Below are 20,604 nucleotides of genomic sequence, written 5' to 3' on the forward strand. Positions count from 1 at the left end.
GTTTGGCCCTGTTAAGGCCATGTTGAAGGCCCCAATGAGCTGGTAGGGTCTATGTACCTGCATGTGGCGTCTGCTCTTGCACACACGTCGTCGCGTGTGTGTGTTGCCGCTGATGAAAGTCGGCCATCTATCCCGCCCTTAATGCAGTTCACCATTGGCGAGGCAATGCTGTGACACTCTTTCTGTGTGTGTGTGAGGATGAGTGTTTTTACGTAAGGAAATAGTGGTATAGCTGCTGCGGCCTCGTGTGTGCGCGCATGCAGGTAAATTCTACTATGGCTCAGCGTTGCCTAAACGAGCTTGCCAACACGGCTCGAGATTACATGACCGGAGCCAAGGATAGTGAGTAGCCCATTGATAGCCGATTGTGTAGTCCTTCGCATGCCGTATATATTGCCTTACATCAGACATTCTTCGTACACACTTATAAACTTACTTACATACGGATACACGTTTGGTGATGACCGACATGGGGAATGACGTACTAAGGGACGACGGTCGCGCCATATAACTGTAGCCTCGACAAAGTACGGGAGTGCGTACGGGAAATGTCCACAGCGATGTGGGCACTAAAGGAAAGGCGGTAAAATGTACCGATAAGCCATTTATAAAATTTTGATGCCGTAAGAAGTGACGCTAAAATGATGTGATACGGCGGGGCCTAAACACATTTTATTTCCGCATCCATGCAGACCCGTACCTTCTCGTGGGCCCCGTACGGTCCTTCCGTATTTTCGGTTACGGTTGGTTCTTCCCAACCAGCGCCGCAGCTCATCTGTTGGTCGCGGCCAAGCTGGCAGCCGCTAACAGCTCCGAAGCCACCGCGTGGCGAGATCTTGCCGTACAGCAGGTCTATTACATGCTGGGAGCTAACCCCCAGGTAGGGGTCGTGTGTACGGGTGTACGGCAAGAGCAGGTGTCAGAAGCGTATCAGTCGTTCCGATGCTGTTGATGTCAAACTTCATTCCATAGTTGCGTGTCAACACCCGGTATGCCAAACGTTCAAAAATACTCAAAAATCCAAAATCAGCGCCGTTCGGTGTTTTATGAATTCCATGCAATCAAGCCCTTCTACGACGACGCATGCGGCGACGTGGGGGCCTAACTGTTTTAACTGCCTAACTACCTAGCTCGCCAACTGGGCAGATCTCGGCACTTGTTTCGCATGCCTACGTTGTATGTCCGAATATATTTGTGTTGTGTGCCTTGCTCAGGGCTACAGCCTCATCACCGGGATCGGCGCGAGGCGGATTCGAAACCCCGTGGACCAGGAGTCGCACTGGGACAACTTGGTGGGTCGAGGGTGGGGTGGATCGGGTGGGATGGGGACGGCTGGGGAGAAGATCTGGTCGGTTGGTTGGTTGGTACAACAGCACCATCAGCACGACCAGCCGACTTGCTGCACTGCACTGAACAGCAAAGCCATTCACTTGTTTGTTTGTCTGTTGGTTTGTCCGTCTGTCTGTCTGTTTATTCAGTTGGGACCTCGGGATCAGCCTTAGTAGACAGTCGTTCGTTAGTTGTCATTCGGTTGGGATTGTACCCATACAAGCAATTTACAACTTAACCATATTGATCAGTGGCAAATTTAAAAAAATCACATCTTTACCATGTAATCGTCCTATTTCTCCTTCGCGCCTGGTTCCCCATGTGTGAGTGAATGCATTAGAAGAACGGTTGTGGGCTTTGTGGCTGCGCACTTCAATCGACTGTGCATGCGCGTGACCAAGAGCTGTCCATGTACGAATGGTGGATGTACGTGTGTACGTTATATGTGTGTGTATGTGGCTGCCGCCGCGCGCAGGATGTCCCCTGGCCGGGCCTGCCTATCGGCCTGACGGGGGGATTCTCATGGATCAACACGTACGGCTCCGCGCTGGGCGCCACATTCCCCGTCGGCATGGACTATCCGGCCATGCACCGTATTACGGACGTGTTCAACGTGCAGACGGAGTTCGTGGTGACCAACTTGGCGCAGACGCTGGGCGTGGTGGCGGCGCTGGTGGCGCTGGCAGGGTGCGGGGCTGCGTGGGGGGCCCGCGTGGGGGTGTTGCGTGGGGCTGTTGCGTGTGTGCGGGGGATTTTGCGTGGGGAGCTTGGGTGTGAGGGAGGGTTGACTGTGCGTGGGAAGGGAGGTTGGACGGGCGCACGTCAGCATGAGTGTGTGTGTTTTGGCGGAGGGGTAGAGAGCAGGTGTATTTACGGATAGCCGTGCCAACTGGAGCAACACCGTTCTCGCTTGGTAAGGTGTCCGAACGGGGGTAGTTGCAGAATTCTCATTATTGCCAAAGCTCCTAGGGGCCAGTTTCGTTATTACCAACTACCATAAATCTAACTACCATCTAACTACATCAACTAACTGCATCAACTAACTTCGCACAGACCAACCAACCTCTTGGTGATTCTTCCCACGGCTGCAGGGGCAACTCCTCCGTTATTCCCCAGCCGCCGCCGCCGCCGCTCAACATTAGCCTCAATTTGTCCACCAAGTCCGGGCCCGCGCCGCTTAGCGTGAGCTTCGTACTTGACGTACACGGTACGTACGACACGTACGAATGTATTACAATCATGTCTACGAAGGTGTTTTGTAAACTTATGTAAGCGCGCACGCATCATAGGAAGAGGCCCCCCCTCTCCGGGAAGCCCCAGCAGGCCACAATCTCTTTAGTTGTGGTTTCTCGGCGACAGCGGCGGATGCTACAGGTGCTGCTACTGCTGCTGCTACTGCCGCTGCTGTTACTGCTGCTGCTACTGCCATACGTGCTGATATTGCTAATGCGCCTGATGATGATGCTCTTGAGGTTCGCAGTCTACTTTCTACGTTATGGAAGTTATGCGTATTATCATGTTTGCCATCGGCTTGCCCACCCGCAGGCGACCCCAACACCGTAGCTTTCATCGAGTACGACTTCGGTGACGGTGGGCATTCGTACCAAGCCCAGCCCGTACACGTGTACGAAGAGCCGGGACGCGCCTACTACGGCACCGTCACAGTGCTCGACCGCAGCGGCCAAATCTCCGTGAAGGTACGGCAATGAGCGTACGGCTCCAGCAAAGATAAGACCGGACAACAAACCAAGCCAGAGCAATTATTATCCCAGAGCTCTCCTAGCGGGAACCTGCAAAGCCTCGTTAATCGTAATGGCATTTCAGCTGCGGGCCCTTTCCCCCCCCCGATGTGGGCCCTCCAGGATTTCTCCGTATTCACTTGCTGGCCCCCTGGAGAGTCCCCGTCGTTGCCCCCGCCTACCGGCCTAGCGCTGGCAGCACGGCTGGCGTCATCGGACTTGGCGCCGTCTGGCTGGGGTGGGCCGTTGCCTCCGTTGCTGGTCGCAACCTCGCTCGGCGCCACTGAACTGAGCAGCGACAACGGACTTACCGTCTCAGGTGCGCGTCTTGTGTGCTTGTGTGTGTTTTTTGGTGAAGCAGGGAAGTGGGGAAAAGGGCGGCGTCTGCGGGTTTGCGTTCACGACGCGGATCTCGTTCGACCCGTTGGATTCGTTCGACCCGTTCGACCCGAATGGCGTCGAACATGTGACATATCTGGATGCAAGCTGTCGGTCGATATCTCCGAGGAGGAGCCCTTTTTTTGCTCCTTCTTCTATATGCCCTTTGCTGCAAACCATTTCGCATTTTGCGGACAGACTGCAGAAAACCGCTTTGACAACATCAAGTTGGATTTTGAAGCCTGTTTGGTTCGCCTGTTTCATTTCCCCGATGAGCCGTTTTGCCGTTTTAAGGAAAGGCCCGTGTGTCTCCTTATGCTATGAATTGCTATGTTATGAATTTCTTATGCTGCGAATTTCTCGCATTTACCAGGTTACGGCTTATTACTGGTTAACCTCACACACGCACTGTTTGCCTCCGTCGAGCATTTTTTGAGCATTTTTTTAAATTTTTTTGGTCTTGTGTTTCAGTATCTGATTTTCTGGAATTTGTTTAATTACCTGTTAAGTTTCTCGCTTCGCGCGATTGACTTGGCCAATCGCTCACTTGCAGGTACGATTTCCGGCAGTAGCATCTCTGCTTCCGCTGCAAACCTAGCTTGGCAGGGTGCTACAGCATTCGAGGACCAAGTTTCTTACGTAATACCGCCTCCGCAGCAGGATGCACCATTGCTGGGGGGGGCTGTCGGCGGCCTTGCGCTGGAAGCGTGGTTCGCTCGCTCACGTAGGGCTTCCCGTCCGTATTTGTCCGTTAATCCGTTATAGTACATTACAACCGTAACCATAGATGCACAACCAAAGCTGCCTCGACAACCGACCACTGGCTGTCTCACAACTAACGATTATAGTTGATTACTTTTTACAATTTTTTCCTGGCTAATGGCTAATGACAATGCTCTCGGCCAAAAATCCTTGGCGAGTTGAGTTGTGCACTATCAAATTATTACCAGACCTTCGCGGCCGGATAGCACCTCACGCCGCAGGTCGCGGAATCCAATCCGTCTCCGCGCCTGTGGGGCGGATGGTTGGGTAGTTAGTTGGTTAGTTGGTAACTCGGGAGTAGCAATTTGGCCAAAAGGCCAAAAGGCCAAAAGGCCAAAAGTCGCCATTACCTGGGAAACGGGCTAGCATTACCCGGTAACATTATCTTGCATCAAGCGCCGTACAAGGCTAACGAACAACTACTGACTGCATCCTAGAAGTGGCTCTGGCCTCCTCTTTGCCTCCTCTGGACTCCTCAAGATATCGAAGTTTCTTTCTTTCTTGCGCGACCGTGCATTTTTAGAGCCCTTCTTTCTTTTTTGCGTGCTCGTCATTCGTTTTCCAGGTGCTAGTTCCGGCAGTAGCATCTCCGCCTCCTCAACAAACCTAGCCTGGCAGGGTGCTACAGCCTCCTGGGTTGGCGTCGCGTTGAGACCGGAGAGGTTTGAGGACCGAGTGGCGTACGTCATACCGGCGGGGAAGACACGCGATGCGTTGCTGGGGGCCGCCACCGGCGGCCTCGCCCTGGAGGCGTGGCTGTACGTCGAGGAGTTCTTGTCGTACGGCCGCGACAGCGTGCAGATCCTGGGGCTGGGGTTTGACCGCTTTTTCGGTCTGATGGTGAGCTGGGTTGTGTGTTTGGGATTTGGGATTTGTAATCCGGCGGTATATACGGCATCGCGTGTGTGTGTGTGGCGGCGGTGTTGCTGGGGGCCGCTGCCACCGCGGCTGCTGCTCCTCTTGCCTGTTGGGTACCTAAAGTAACCTCTGAGGTGGCTGCCCAGATACTGCAGCTGCAACTGCAGCAAGACTTATCGTATGCGTCTCGGCAGCGCGTACGGCAGTACGAGCTTACCAGCACTTTCCACGTCGCCTGCGCGCTTCAGTACTTGGCCATGGACGCCTGGGGAGCCCTATCACCTCCCCCGACTGCTGCTCGGGCCTTTAAATAACGTTTTTAAACACGCACAGACTCACGCGCACGCGCAGGCACACACGCCCCTACCCTCCGTTTCTCCCCCAACCCCGCACACGCACACACACCCCTGAATGCATGGACGCCAATACGGCCCCCCTGCAATGCCAACATCAACATCAGGGAAGCAAGTGGACAGGCAACCTGCTGTATGCGGGCGACACCGTCGTCGCGAACGAGACCTTCCTGGGCCCTGCGCTCTCCGTCGGCCGTTGGCACCACCTGCGACTAACCGCCACACCGGACTTGCAACCGTCCCTGGAGCTGCCATTGGGACGCAACGGTAGCTGTACGGCATGGATCGACGGCCAGTCAATTGTAGCACAACCGACATTAGGAAGCTGTAGCTCCCAAAAGCTGTTTCGCTACTGCGGCCCGCAGCAGCTGTTGGCGTTACAACTGGTGGTGGGCGGCTTTAAGGGGTGAGGTGGCTTTTCAGGGGTGGGTGGGCCGGGACCGGATGACCGTCTTGACCGTTTGTCTGTTTGTCTGTTTGTCTGTTTGTCTGATGGGCACACTGCGTCATGTGAACACTTTGCCGCGTGTGCTGCGCAGATCGGAGCCCGCCAATGCCAACAGCTACAAACTCCCACCTACTCCCTCCCACGCAGACCGGGGACCCCAACCCCAACTTTCCAACCGCGGGCCCCGTTAACTCCCAACCCCCACCCCCCAACTCCCGCCCTGCCTACTCTCCCCACCCGCGCCCATTCCGCGTGTGACACACAGCTATGTTGATGCGCTACGCATCTACACCTCCCCGACTAGCAGCCTCGATAGCCTCTGCGGCCCGCGGCCACCGCCGCCGAAGCCGCCGCCGCCGCCGCCCTCGCCTGCGCCCGACAACCGCTTCTCCCCGCTCACCCCCGACCGCGGCACAATTGCCGTACTGGACTCCGACGCCGCGTGCGGTCTTTCCGGCGACGCCGCGGCAGCGGCGCTACGTCTACTTCTCTACAAGGATGGCGTTCCCACCGGCGAGCACCTTACCCGCGTCTCCGCCACCTTTCCAGAGGGCTTGTCCGCCTCCCTACACGGCCAGCCCGCCAACCTCACACCCAACACCACAATCCCCACGTCCCCCGTCAACACAAACACGCCCGCGACTGAGGCCGGCAACACGGCCTGGATGGTACAGCCCGCTGGCTGCAGCCTCCGCATAGGCAGCCTGGCGGCGCGTAACGGCAGCGCCGGGCTGACGTGGCACATCCCCAATGCCACGTTACTGCCGGCGCGCGGCCCTACTGGCGCGTTCTCCATAGACGCCAAGATCTTCATCGACGCCTGGCACACGGGCTACAGCTTCTGGAACGCTGATGTGCTTGGGGTCTCCACAAACTGGGATGCGTTTTTCTCGATGATGTATGGGTTATGGACCCACGGGTCGGTTTTGCTGCGGACGCCCGGCGCCACGGGCGCTATACAGCTGCTTAACGCCAGCGCATTAGAGGCGGCATTGACTCCCGGTGCCTGGCATCATGTGGCGTTGACGGCCAACGCGTCTGCGTGTGCAGTGGCAGTGGACGGTACGGAGCTGGTTTCGGAGCAGAGCTGCAACGCGACGCGGCTACTGCCGGCGCTGGGCTCGGCGCAAAATCGTACGGCGCTGTCGATTGGTGGGTTTCGGGGCTGGATGGACGAGCTACGGGTGTCATCGGTGTGGAGACGCACGCAGCGCCCGGGGGTAAGTGTGCTGGGTTGTGATGGGGCTGCCTGGAAGGGGGGAGGGGGACCGTGGTGGTGTGTATGTAAGTGTGTATGTGTGTGGTTTAATGATCTTCGGAGCCGCGATGACAGAGATGCCGATGGTAGACACTGGCCAATAACTGGCCAATAACTTCATACCGAAACCCAAAAGCGAACTCCGTCGTTCAGCGACATGTTCCGGTTTTCAAATGGAATTTGTAGACGACGTAGCTAGAATGTTTCTAAGGACCGTCGGTCGATTGGTGAAGTGCACAGCTAGTGCTCCTAATGGAAAAATGCAGAGCATGGCTGGTCGAGAAATGGGTATACTTGGATGGATGCGTGCTGCCGATTCAGCTAACGTTGTGTGCCAGGTTATGCGGTCGGCGTCTCAAATAGCAATAGCCTCCATGAAGTCCTCCTCCCTCACCTTTCACGACTCAGTGGTGTTTCGGCCTGTGCCCCGCCCGACGTCTGATGTCCAATATTTAAAGGACTGGTCCTGGTCTCCACCGCCACCGCCGCCACCGCCGCCGCCACCACCGCCACGACCGCCACCATTGCCGCCACGACCGCCTTCACCGCCGCCCTCGCCGCCACCTTCGCCACCGCCCAGCCCGCCTTCGCCTCCACCCCCAAGGCCGCCTCCCCCTCCGCCGCCGCTGCCACCATCTCCGCCACCTCCGCTCCCGCCACCACCGTTGCCGCCTGCGCCGCCTGCGCCGCCACCGTACGACGCCTCGACGCTTCTGCTCCTCGGCCCTGACGCCGGCAGCTGCCCGACCACTTCTGCAGGACCTACGGTGCTCCTTAATTCGTCCAGTACGGCACTTGCAGCGCAGTCGTACACTCGGGGAACTCCAAATGGCACGCTGGCAGCATCGGTGGTTGGCAGTCCTGTATTCTTGGCTACTCTGGGGTCCGCGGGGCAGGTGTGACTGTGTGAAACTATCCTCGTACCATTGTCGTACAATTTGCTGTACGATTTGCTGTACTTAATGTTGGGGAAATAACGACGGGGCAGGTGCAGGTGCGCTTGCTCTAAGGTTCAGAAGCCATATGTATACGTTTGGTTCCGGAGCTCCTCGCCGCCGACCAAGAAAACTGCAATGTATATAGTCAACCTGTTTGTATGTATGTATGTCCTCAATCAGTTTGAGCTAGGGGGCGGACTTGCTCTCCGGGGGCCCCTGTGGTCAACGCAAGGTCGCTTTAACTGCTACGGATTCATCCTGCACCTCCAACCAACCAACTAACCAACCAACCAACTCACCCTACGTGCTCGCATGTCTGACTGCCTGCGCATCGCGCCGTTAGCCGCCGTCAGCGTTTTCCGGCCACAACGGCAGCTGTGCGGTGGCGCTCAACCACACCGCCTGCGGATCCTGCGCCAATCTGACGTACACGGTGCCAGCGGCCCTCCTTGCGCCCATCTCGGCGTCCAGGTAGATCCGGTTGGTGGTTGGTCGGTTGGTTGTGTGTCAGTTAGGTACGGTATGCATGGGTTTATCAACCGAGCATTGGGTCATTTGCCTTCATACGAACAGTACGGCAATAATACGGCATATCGTACAGCCTTGCTGTGTTTCACGCTTGGCCAAGATGACTTAATCGCTGCCAGCTGACCAGGCTTGTTTAAGTCGCCATGAGTCCGTTTGCCGTTATTGTTGATAAATTTGCTAACATTCCTATTTACACTTGGTGTCGTACGTTAACGGTATTGTACTGAACAGCTAACCGACCGGGGCCCCCATACCACCACCGCCGAAAGCCCCATTCATATCGCTTTGCCATCTCCAATCTTACACGCCTCCCTAAACCAAAAAACATCAGAACGAAAACATGGTCAAACGTAAACTAACTCGAACGTACTTCAACCGTCCTAACCGTTGTAACCGCTGAAATCGAAGGGAAATGTCCATTGACGCCAAGCTGTGGATTTCCAAGTGGGTGAACTACGGCATCGACAACTCGGATCCGTTATTCGGGTTTCAGCAAGCTTGGGACCGCTACTTCAAGCTTACTAGCGACAAGTGAGTAGTGATGAGCTGTTGGTTGATATCCACATATTTGTATATATAATGTGTGTGTGTGTGTGGAATCGTACCGTATCGACGTGCACACCACTATCACAACATTGACAACATGTGTGTCGCGCTGCATCGGACGGTGGTGTGGACCCCATCCCAGGCGTTGTCGTGCTATATTGCACCGCTTTGCCGTTGTGTGATGGACCCGCCATGCCGTACTGTGGCACCCACCTACGCACTCGCCATGCCGTACTGTGGCACCCACCTACGCACCCGCCATGCCGTACTGTGGCACCCACCTACGCACCCGCCATGCCGTACTGTGGCACCACCTACGCACCCGCCATGCCGTACTGTGGCACCCACCTACGCACCCGCCATGCCGTACTGTGGCGCCCACCTACGCACCCGCCATGCCGTACTGTGGCGCCCACCTACGCACCCGCCATGCCGTACTGTGGCACCACCTACGCACCCGCCATGCCGTACTGTGGCGCCCACCTACGCACCCGCCATGCCGTACTGTGGCGCCCACCTACGCACCCGCCATGCCGTACTGTGGCACCACCTACGCACCCGCCATGCCGTACTGTGGCGCCCACCTACGCAGGTGGCAAATGGGAAGGGCGTTGTTCAAGGCACCCGCGACCGTTACCACACAGCAGGTGGGGCCACCCAGGCAGCAGCAGCTAAAAGCACGGAACACAGACTGCGCCACTACTGCTGCTGCTACTGCTGTCATTGCTGTCTCTGTTGCTACTGCTGCTGCTGTCATTGCTGCTACTGCTGCTGCTGCTGTCATTGCTGCTACTGCTGTCATTGCTGTCTCTGTTGCTACTGCTGCTGCTGTCATTGCTGCTACTGCTGCTGCTGCTGCTGTCATTGCTGCTACTGCTGCTACTGCTGTCATTGCTGTCTCTGTTGCTGCTGTCATTGCTGCTACTGCTGCTGCTGTCATTGCTGCTACTGCTGTCATTGCTGCTACTGCTGTCATTGCTGCTACTGCTGCTGCTGCGATTACTGAGAAAACGTCATATCGTCTTACTTGCGGATGAGACGGAGCCATCATTGATGTTTCGGCCGTAACAACTTGAGGTCGTTTGTAATAATGCGTTACTACACACAAACACCCCGGCTAACTCCTCTCCCACACACGCCCGCTGCCTTTGCATCCCGCTCTCTCGATCACATGCCCGTGCATGCATGGCTCGGTTGGGCTCGATGGATGAATGGCTTACTCAACAAAGGGCTTATTCAACAATGGCATCTTTGTAAACCGTACGGCGTTTGACTCGGCGTTGACTCTGGGCAGTTGGCACCACGTCTCCCTCACCATGAATGCCACCAACTGCGCGTTGTACGTCGACGCCGTCCTGGTTTCGGCGCCAGACATCAGCTGCAACGTTTCGGCACTTGTCAACTTTGGCGCTTCCGCCACCGTCACCGTGAGTCGCTGTACATCCTGTCCCTGTGTTCTGTGCTCGTATGTACGGAGTACGGTGTCCTACCCGAACTACGGTATAGGCATGTGCGTTCCCACTACAGCCCAATCGCCACATGAACGCCACATTACGGTCAAAGATTGGTCTCTTGGGGACACAAGCCATCATAGCCATCATAGCCACGTGTCGCTTGCCTGGGTTTCCTGGGTTTCCTGGGTTGCCTAGCTAGGTTGGCCGCTTACCTTAGCTTCGCAACAATTCTCCGCCGCCGGAGCAATAAGGGTGTGGGCTCCGTGTGAGCAGTTCTGGGAGGCCTTCGCATTGATGCAGTGGCGTCGCCCCCTTGTTGGTGTTTCTCGTATCTGCGGCTGACGACTGTTCCGAGCCGGCGCTCGGAGTCCTTGCTGCCGCCTGTCTGTGGAGCACGTAATAAATATACGGGTAGAAGAGAAGTGTTTGCCATCCCGAAGCTGTAATATCTTATAGTTTTTTGGTGGATGCGCATGCACAATAACGTGTGGCGTTCCTACATGTACATGTACATGCGTACTGTAGGTGGGCGGCTTCCAGGGCTTCGTCGCAGACCTTCGGCTCTCAAGCGCGTGGAGGGGGACTGAACGACCTGTTGTTATTAACGTGCCGTGATTGCGCGCGCGCACTATCTCTGCAGCCTCCATAACTCGATTGGGGCTGACCAAGCAATGCCAAACCAAACCTATGAAGTAGTTTAAATATTTATGGCAGAGTATTCATTTCTAAAACGATGCATTCATGCATATAGTGGCAAACAGCGCGTCCAGGCTACTTCGCAACGGTAGTGCTGAGCTGCACCACCCCCTTAATGTTATTATTACTATCGCACTGTAGAGCAGCACTCTTAAATAGATCGAGAGAGTTGGAGGTCCACTACATGCGTATGCTGCAGCTGATGGATTAGTAATAAATGCCGTACTAGTAATATATGCATTATGTTTTGCTTGCACGGTATTAAGCATACGCAAAAATGAGTTCTGCTGGCGTGATGAAGGTGGCGAGTAACTATAGCTGTGTCAACTTGTGCTCTTGAAGTGCTTATGTCTTTCCTGCTTAAGTATGCAAAACTGCCAATGGATGAAATGGTCGTCAGAGAATGCAATTCATTGCGCGTTTGCAATCTCTTGTAATAAGGACAGCGCAGGATTCGAGTGTGGCATACGTTAATCGGGCCCTATCAGGCAGGAGTCCCGCGCGCCGCCGCCTACCAATCATCTGTACATGTGTATGTCTGTCCTATATTAAACACACGTACAAGTTTACATTTGTGAATGGGGGGATCCTAGCCAGCTGCTTGGGGACAGGAGTATGTATGTATTTGTAGTTGTAGAGAGGTGGTGTCGGATGGTTACACCAATGGCCGCTCAATCACATGTAATTATTGTTGTGGCCCTCCTAACCTGCTGTTGGAGAAATATCACGCAACTTGAAAAGTGAGGAAACAGAAACACAATGAAACAACAACAGCAGCGCAACATATTAGCAGGTAATAGTGTGGGCGGCTGCGTCGTCCGCGTTCCGTCCGCGCAACATTTACAGCGCTTGTTTAGGAAACCCCTCCTTACGCGTCGATCTAGCTCACATCTATTAAAACAATTAAAATATATGCACCATGGAACATTCAACGCACCACCTAATCACCTGTCGTCGTTCCCAAATGTCGCCATGACGATGGACCTGCTACCCCGCCGCTATCCACTATCTAAACCGTGAGCAAACCATGTTAGATATTATGTAGTATTCTTTATAGCTGCTTTATCACAGATTTAAGAAAAGCTGCGATTTTCTGAGTCAGCTTGATAGCTACCCTTTCACTGTCCGACAATCATACTACGCAAATTATGATCATGCACGAGCGTACGTTGCGCACTGAGAGGATTCGGAAGCACGTATTAATCTGGCAGGCAGCACTACCGCATACGCAAGTGCAAGCGCTACCTGTCTGCCTAGCCTGTCTACCTAGTAGTACCCCAAAGCGCTATCCAACGATTGATACTACGGTATCGCCCGTCCATTCGCACATACATTTGTGCTATACATCCAAGATGTCCGATAGATATCCGAGCTCATCACGGCGCCATTCGGCGTCAATCAAATTCAACTACTCCCGGCATGTATGCCAGCGTCATGGAAGTCGGGGCACCACCCACAGCCAATGTGCGTTCCAGAACCATACTTGGTGGCTCCGGCTCGTCCATCACCTCGCCCGGCTGGTGGTTGTGATGGTCGTGGCCACCATGGTCCACGTGAACTGAATGGACGACACCCAGGGCCGGTACGGCAATGAATACGTGCTCGCCCAGGACGTCAGTCTGGAGGTACGGAGTCGTCTGGTTGGCCAGGAAGCCTCCCGCGCGAACCTGCAGCAGACACGCAAGGCGGAGCAACAAGTCTTAACGGCACGCTTCGGGGTAAAGGTTTCTTAGGTTCTCGTTTTCCCATTTCCTATATATATGTACATCTTTCAGGATGCGCAGAACAAAATCCCGGACAATACCATGTAAAAGCATTATCCGGATAACTGAACACGTAGCAAGGAAAAAAAGAAAAAAGCTAGGTGGGGCACCTAGCAATGATTATTTACCTGCACTTCGGCGAGGGCAGCTCCAGACGCACCGTCGTACAGTACGAGGAAGCCATCCCTATGAAGGGCCACAAAGCGCCCCTGGGTTGGCAGGCTGGCCAGGCGAATCACGCCGCCGCGGTGGGTCACGTTGGTAACCCGTGGGGCGGCAGCGCGCACGTCAGTCCTCCAAAAGAATCTCTGGGAAGCGGAGGACGCCGACCAGAAGACCCCTGTGGTGTTGAGAGGCACAGTGATGATGAGGGAAAGATGAGGGAAATGCAGGTGGTAGAAGAAGATAGTTAGCACACGTAGATGTACGACGGGTACATTCGACGAACTTTAATTACTTTCGATGAACTTGCACACCAACAAGAGATTTGTATGTATGTATAAATGCACATATTGCTCGGCTAAAGGCATGGGGTAATCGGTCGATTGACCATTATCAGCCATTCACCTGGGACACCGTCCACAAAGTCCTCAATGCGCGGGTTGGTGACAGGAATCTGGACGCCGGTTGCCGAGGTGTTGCGCACCACTAGAATTGACGAAGCGCAGCCGAACACAGCCGTGGCGCTCTGCGGGTACACATACATACATGCATACATACATACGGCTTGTGAGTTTTAGCTGGGCTCACATGCAAACAAGATGGATGTGGGGAATACTACTGGGGTTCCAGTAAGATTTCCGTACAGCCCTGGAAGCCTTTATACATAGGTGGACCATGATGCCGTAGGTCGGATCCGGAGTGGAGTCACAACTTCTAAGTTTCAACGTGAAAAAGATCAGCGTGCCACTTGCCTCAAAGTTTTTGTGTGCGTGAAGAAGGGCTCCCCGTAAAAATACTTCACGTACGGCAAGATGGCTAGAAACGTAACCGCATGGTCTCAGGGAAGGGCGTTCTTCGCCCTAGATAGAGCATGCTGGTAGATCGGGGGACTAACAGCGTCATCGCGGCCATCGAGTGAGAGCGGTATATGGCACTTGCTGTACAGGTGATTTCAGGGTGGCAGGATGCATGGCGGCCTCTATACAGATAACTTGGCCGACACGCACGTGAGCAGGAGGAGGCCTCTACAGGGTTATGTGCCTTAATCCCTGGGTTTGTTGTACCACATTATGGCTGCAAACATGAAAACCAACCCGACACTGTTACCTGGCCCTTCCCTTATGGAAGAAGCCATTTGTCGAGTTATTGTTGACTTTTGGGGCCGCCTTCAGGGTTTCGCAGCTTTGGGAATTCCACGGAAAGGTTGGGATTCTGTTGGGGCACATCACCCCTTCTTGAGAATTATATCTGGCAAATTGCTATGCTCACGGGAGCGGTCACCGATGAGCGGTTAATTATCTGAGGTGGTGGTCTAATTTGTATATTAGTCTCTACTGCAGTGCACGGCCAGCTGGCCCGATGGCTCTACTCTTCGGGAGTCTGGAGCCCACTGTAACAACCACACACACACACACACACACACACACACACACACACACACACACACACACACACATCAACAACGTGACCATCACAACGAAGGACTTTATAACTTCGTTACGCAGACCAGCGGCGACGCTGGCAACTACGTGTACTCACCCCATTTGCAAAATAGGTCGCTGTGCCGTCGCAAGCCGCGCATGCGTACTCCCTTACAACCTTTGCCGTACGATCCAGGATAAAGGCCTTGCTCGCATTGGCGTGCGGAACAAGCATGAAATTGCCGTACGGCACGGCATGAAAGTGGCCAGCTGGCACCAGGAAGGTCATGTTTGGCCTGAAGGCTGCAACAGCGTTCAAGTCGTCCGCACGGTACGCGAAGACCCGGCCATGGTTCTCGGCCTGCAATGTGCATTACACAAGTATACATCGTTGCACAATCAGACCGCAATGTGCATGTCTTAGTAGTATCGGTATATATATAAATATAAAAAATATATATATGTATATATATATATATATGTATTGCCATGCGTAGGTGCTGGTAGATGTAACTACAGCAGGGGAATATATGTCGCCTAATAACACGCATCCAAAATTATTCGTAGGAAATACGATACACACGGAATAACAGGTAGCATTCGCCGATCTCATGCGACTATAAATTTATAGTATTTAAATACAACAGCAGGCACGAACAATACATACAATAAATACACGAGCAGGCACGAGCAGCAGCTAACTTGCAGGATGCCCGTCAATGAATAGCCCACGCAGTATACGACAGTATACATACCCGTACTCACATACATAAGGTGAAGCCCCCAGGCGTCGTGATAAACGAGACCCTGGCCGCCCTCCACCCCGCCGATTGCGTCGCTGCCGTTTACAAGTATAACGCTCTTCGCCAAGAATGCAGGCCGCATGAGGCCGAGCTCACCAGCCTGGCAGGTAAGTGAGCAACGAATAGCGATCACATCAGCAAGCTAATGGCATGACTGGCGGGCTTAGCAGCAGAATTTAGACGCCAAAATAAAAGACTATGTATTTATTAATGCGTTTTTTCAGTGACGCGCTGTGAAAGCAAGTAAACTTAAGGATTGGAAATTCGACTTCCTCAGGCAGTCATACAACATCCGGAGCTTGCGTGATTACCATCATAACATGAAATAATAATGTCATAATGAACTTTTCTATCAACACAAAGACGCACGCACCTTCAGGGGCGCGGGCGCCGCGGTCCTGTTGCCGGCCGCCGGCAGAACAGGGACAATACCAGTGTTGATGACAGAGAAAAACTGTGGCAATAAGAACAGAATGTTCCAGTTAGTATCCCAAGCCTGTCTTGGAGCGCCTTCTTGCTTCATCAGGCCGCGCCCTTGCCCGGTCGACTGTAACGAAGGACACTCTTTGTATATTGCAGCATCAGGCTTACAGTGCCTTGGGAAACACTGGTCATAATTAATGATTAAGTAATACAGCTGGAGGAGTTGCAGGGCCGTTTCTGTTCCAAGAACTTACCTGCAGGTTGTTGTCACGGTTGCGGAAGACGCCGACATGTGCATTATCGGCAGAAACACCCAGTTGTAGGACAGTGCCTGGAAGTGGAATGCGCTGCGAGATGTTATAGCCAGGCAGATCGATGACAACGATGGCGGGATTCGTCGCCAAGTTGTCGGCGACGAAAAGACGTGCGCGGCCACGGTAAACTTGGGGGCCTTGTGCATATGAACCATATGATGCGATCATTATCAACACTATTGACATCAACAAACTCGTGGCCATTTTGCTCGCAATCCCTTTGGGTACTGCTATTTCCGGCGACGAGTGCCTCAGCAGAAAACTGCAAGCAAATATCAGATTTGCAAAAATCATCAATACTATGTTGAAGGAAGACAGGGCTACCATAATATAGAATCAGGACATTGTACTGTGGCGCACAACGAATTCGTACAATCCGGGTACAAACTATCAACAGACAGTAGTTTGTCCGCCCCCAAAACCTCCGACTGCCGCCTTAGGTCCCCAGCAGCGCAAAATCATCAATAAGAATTCAGATCGATTCAATATAACTGATTCTTAATCGTTGTGATGATTGGTTCGCATGCTACGAGCCATTTACCACACCGCTGATGCCTGCCGAGTCGGCAGGAAGACAGCATAGCTGAATTTAATAATTATATGTAAAATCATGTTGAACATAACATTATTAATATGTACTAGCCAAGGGGCCGTCAATTGACAGCACGGAAGCAATCAAGACAGTCAAGACGAAACGGAAAAAACGAAACTCGACGTCATCGCAAAACGTGCTGCACCAAACGGCAACGACGCTTCAAATCAAATTCGTAAATGCCCGCCAGCAGATCATTAACTAGGGTCGAACCCTGCCAGCGCAGCCGCCTTTCGCCTTGTTCCTCGCACCTTTGTCACTATCACACGCGGCAACTGCACGCACGAGCTGTGCGATTTGGACGGCCGCTCGCTTACGCAGACTTGGGTGACCCTGATGTCCCTTGATGGCCATGCATGTGCGTTGTTGCCTGCTATATTCCTAATGGCCATGACAGCTGCTGGGATCCCAGCAAACGGAGCTAATGCACCTACGCACCAGACCATGCAAAGTCTCAGCACTAATCGGTTCCTGTACCATGGCGACAAAGCTTTCCAAGCCCTCATTATCCTTCTGATGCTTGGTGCGTTTTACACAGCCGAGACGACTTCCCAAAACAACAGAGAAAAGCTGCTGCTCATCCCAACCCCGTTCATGAAATCCTAGATTTCCGATCTTCTACCTGATCGTTTGCCCTCGCAGGTCGACCTCCAATCTTGCTTTCTTGTTTTTTGCGGCACTCCACCCTCCTCTGGAGTTTACCATGATTCGACAGTACTCTCCGACACGCATGTCTGCGTGCTTCGCGCAATGTTTCAATCTGCATCGCTGTGCGAGAAAGTCCCATTAGGATATACATCCTACGAATTTTTGGTGCTGGTAATTCTCACCACTTTTGGGAAACCTGTCAGTCAGTACCGCGCGCGCGCCCACCTACCGCCGCTGGGCCTTGGTGACCTGTTTGCCACGCGCATCCTGAACCAATGTGGGACAAAATGTCCATTTGACGGTTATTTACCGAAAAACTAAAATAAAAGTTAGGTTTACACCGGATTGTTAACACCTTCCAGCAGATCCGACGACCCGGAGCCTGACGGACTGCTCAATGGCGTCTGTCGCCCAAATGACAGTCTTGTTGCGTATCTGTCCTGTCTGATACGCAACAAAACTGTCATTTGGGCGACATGAAAAAAATGAAATTTTTTTATGTGGAACAGGTTAAACTTCCTGTGTTGAACGGCACTTGGCCCCACCCCGGTTGGGCGACACAGCACCATTCCCTGCACCTGACCGTTCTTCGACGCACAGTTTCAGCGGCTTTAAGGCTGCGGAAGCTACAATTACGAGTTGTGGATAATGCAAGACCTTGAAACTTGCAACAAGTGCGTGCGACACGAGGTGACACGTTATTGTCCATCGCCATTGGAAAGAAGTACAACATACTGTTGGTTGGGGTGTTACACTGTTGGCGGCTCGCCCCGAGGAAAGGACGAGCACCGAGGACCCTGACCGGGGGCCGAAACACAGCGCAGGGGCAGGCGCGCGGCTCTACGTCCGTCTGTTCCTCCGCGCGCGCCTTACTCACGCCAACCGGGACGACCTCCCAGCCCCTGGCTAGGCAACGCAGCGGCGCAGAAGATTGCAAACCGATCTAAGCGAGAGCCGCACGAGAGGCGCCACACCACCTCTGGGAAACTATCTGCCCCACTACGCCTGGCCAGCCTAATCGCGCGCTCTCGTCCCTCTTGACCGCCAAAACAAGAAGAAAGAGAAAACACCACTGGGGGCTCCACTACACACTCCAAAAAACCGAGGTAAGGGAAGACCTACCCACGTCAGGTACGGCCCCTCAGCAGACTCTCCTAGTCAAGGACCCCACGCAGCCAGCAAGGCAAGAGAAACACGGAGGACCACGGGCCTGAGACGACACACCACAAAGGCCGAGACACCGAGAAGACAAACACAACGCGGGCACTTGCACACTGGTCCTTCAAGGCCAGCTACACAGGTAACGCACATCTCCCGAAGGCGGCCACCACTACCTCACCAGTCCACTCACAACCGAGGCAGAAAACTGGTCCGTACGGCAGTCCCCTCCTGGGGTGGCGGGCATCCGGGCGCAGCCCAGCGCAAGACAAAGCAAAAACACCTATTGCCGCGGGGGGGATGACAAGCGCCCCCATATTAAGCCCTGAAAAGGCACGGCTCAGAGACGCTGCCTGCTCCCGCTCACCACATCGATATCTCTCCCCTCCTGACCCTGGCCGGCCAGGACCAGCATCACCTGCTCTCCACCTCCAAACCACTCTCCTCCACCGCTTTTCCACCTCCTCTCCACTCTCACAAGCCACCTACGCCTTCTCTACTCTGATACCAGACAGCACAGAAACCAATCCCCTCTACTGTTACATCACGACTCCAGTAAAGTATCGGTCGGCGGATGCGGATCCCGTGATATGCCCAGGATACTCTACACATACATACATGTGCGCACAGATGGCTCCGCCCGTTTTCCTGTCTCTGTGCCCGTGTCTCCTCTGTCCTCTCCTCTCCTCTCCTCTCCTCTCCTCGCACATCAATAACGCATTCATCGACATGCGACTATCCAATGCCAGTTCATACATGAGCTAGTGCCACAGGCATACACGGTACGTACAAACCGATCCATACAACCTGATGTATACGTACGTCGGACATATACACGCAAATTAGTCGGACTCACCACATAACTGCTGTTTCACGTCATTTGATACCGCAACTCAGTTATCCCCTTTGGGCGCTAGTCTGGGCTGATAGTGCAGTGTTTTTGTTCCTCCGTGGCTTTTACGCGTTGAAGTGTCGCCCTTGGGCTTTCGGCTCGTATGGGTAGTTTTACAGGTATGGGGTCACACACATCCCAACCATGTATGACACATACACATACATACACATACACATACACATACACATACACATACACATACACATACACATACACATACACATACACATACACATACACATACACATACACATACACATACACATACACATACACATACACATACACATACACATACACATACACATACACATACACATACACATACACATACACATACACATACACATACACATACACATACACATACACATACACATACACATACACATACACATACACATACACAATTCATCATCCTTACAGGTCAGCCTTGCTGCCGCCGAAATTCCACGAACTCGAGACGACGTCCCCCAGGGAACCAGAGTGAGGTTCGACTTGAAGAAAGAACTATAAAAGGTTTAGTCTTATCAATCCGCAGCATACAGATATATCAATGAATTAATCAAGGGTGAGGCGGACCAGCAGGTTTTGGGGGAATAAGATCGTCAGGGGGCGTCCTAAGATCCGTGCGTGACTGAGCAAAGCGTGGATTAAATCTAGGGTTTCGTGGCTACCGAAGGCGATTTAGCCTTCGTACCGTATGCGAATAGGGCAACGACTTAGCGTTTATGGTGTTTTGGTGGTCTCTGATCTCTGTGGACATGGGCAGGATGGGGGTGATGTCAATGTTAACAACGGAGAAAAAACTGCAATACGAGCATTAAGCGACAACCCAGTTGCTACTGGATTTGTGTGTGTGTGGTTGTTACAGTGGGCTCCAGACTCACGAAGAGTAGAGCCAGCGGGCCAGCTGGCCGTGCACTGCACTAGAGACTAATATTCAAACTAGTCTACCACCCAGATGAGACATACTGGATGAGCATAACATTTTCATTCTTGGACAGTAATACCTAGGGGGAGAGAGAGTAATACATTGTGCTCGATAGCGAGCAAGTGTGCCTTTATTGCTTGCTTATTGGTTGAAGCAAGCCCATGCCATGATGCAAACCGCACTGCATTGACTAGTATTCGACAA

At 53.4% G+C, this 20,604-nt stretch overlaps 3 protein-coding genes across 3 annotated transcripts; 2 read left to right on the plus strand and 1 right to left on the minus strand.

Moving 5' to 3' along the window:
- Positions 1-5,976: 5,976 nt before the first annotated feature.
- On the plus strand, positions 5,977-8,027 carry VOLCADRAFT_55197 (uncharacterized protein; the record flags this gene model as incomplete). Its single annotated transcript, XM_002945626.1, has 3 exons — positions 5,977-6,119; positions 6,365-6,480; positions 7,534-8,027. Coding segments are annotated over 3 exons (753 nt in total), but the record flags the coding sequence as incomplete, so codon positions are not given.
- A 1,302-nt stretch (positions 8,028-9,329) lies between these two features.
- Positions 9,330-9,812, plus strand: VOLCADRAFT_54875 (uncharacterized protein; the record flags this gene model as incomplete). Its single annotated transcript, XM_002945627.1, has 1 exon — positions 9,330-9,812. The coding sequence occupies one exon, from the start codon at positions 9,330-9,332 to the stop codon at positions 9,810-9,812; it is 483 nt and encodes a 160-aa protein (XP_002945673.1).
- A 2,869-nt stretch (positions 9,813-12,681) lies between these two features.
- On the minus strand, positions 12,682-17,119 carry VOLCADRAFT_102646 (uncharacterized protein; the record flags this gene model as incomplete). The annotated part of the gene is made up of 8 exons (XM_002945987.1): positions 12,682-12,954; positions 13,179-13,390; positions 13,618-13,738; positions 14,752-14,994; positions 15,399-15,536; positions 15,810-15,890; positions 16,114-16,403; positions 17,017-17,119. 8 exons carry the CDS (start codon positions 17,117-17,119, stop codon positions 12,682-12,684), a joined length of 1,461 nt encoding a protein of 486 aa, XP_002946033.1.
- Between the last annotated feature and the right edge of the window lie 3,485 nt (positions 17,120-20,604).

The sequence above is a fragment of the Volvox carteri genome (genome assembly GCF_000143455.1).
Source record: "Volvox carteri f. nagariensis unplaced genomic scaffold VOLCAscaffold_1, whole genome shotgun sequence".
NCBI classification, from domain to species: domain Eukaryota; kingdom Viridiplantae; phylum Chlorophyta; class Chlorophyceae; order Chlamydomonadales; family Volvocaceae; genus Volvox; species Volvox carteri.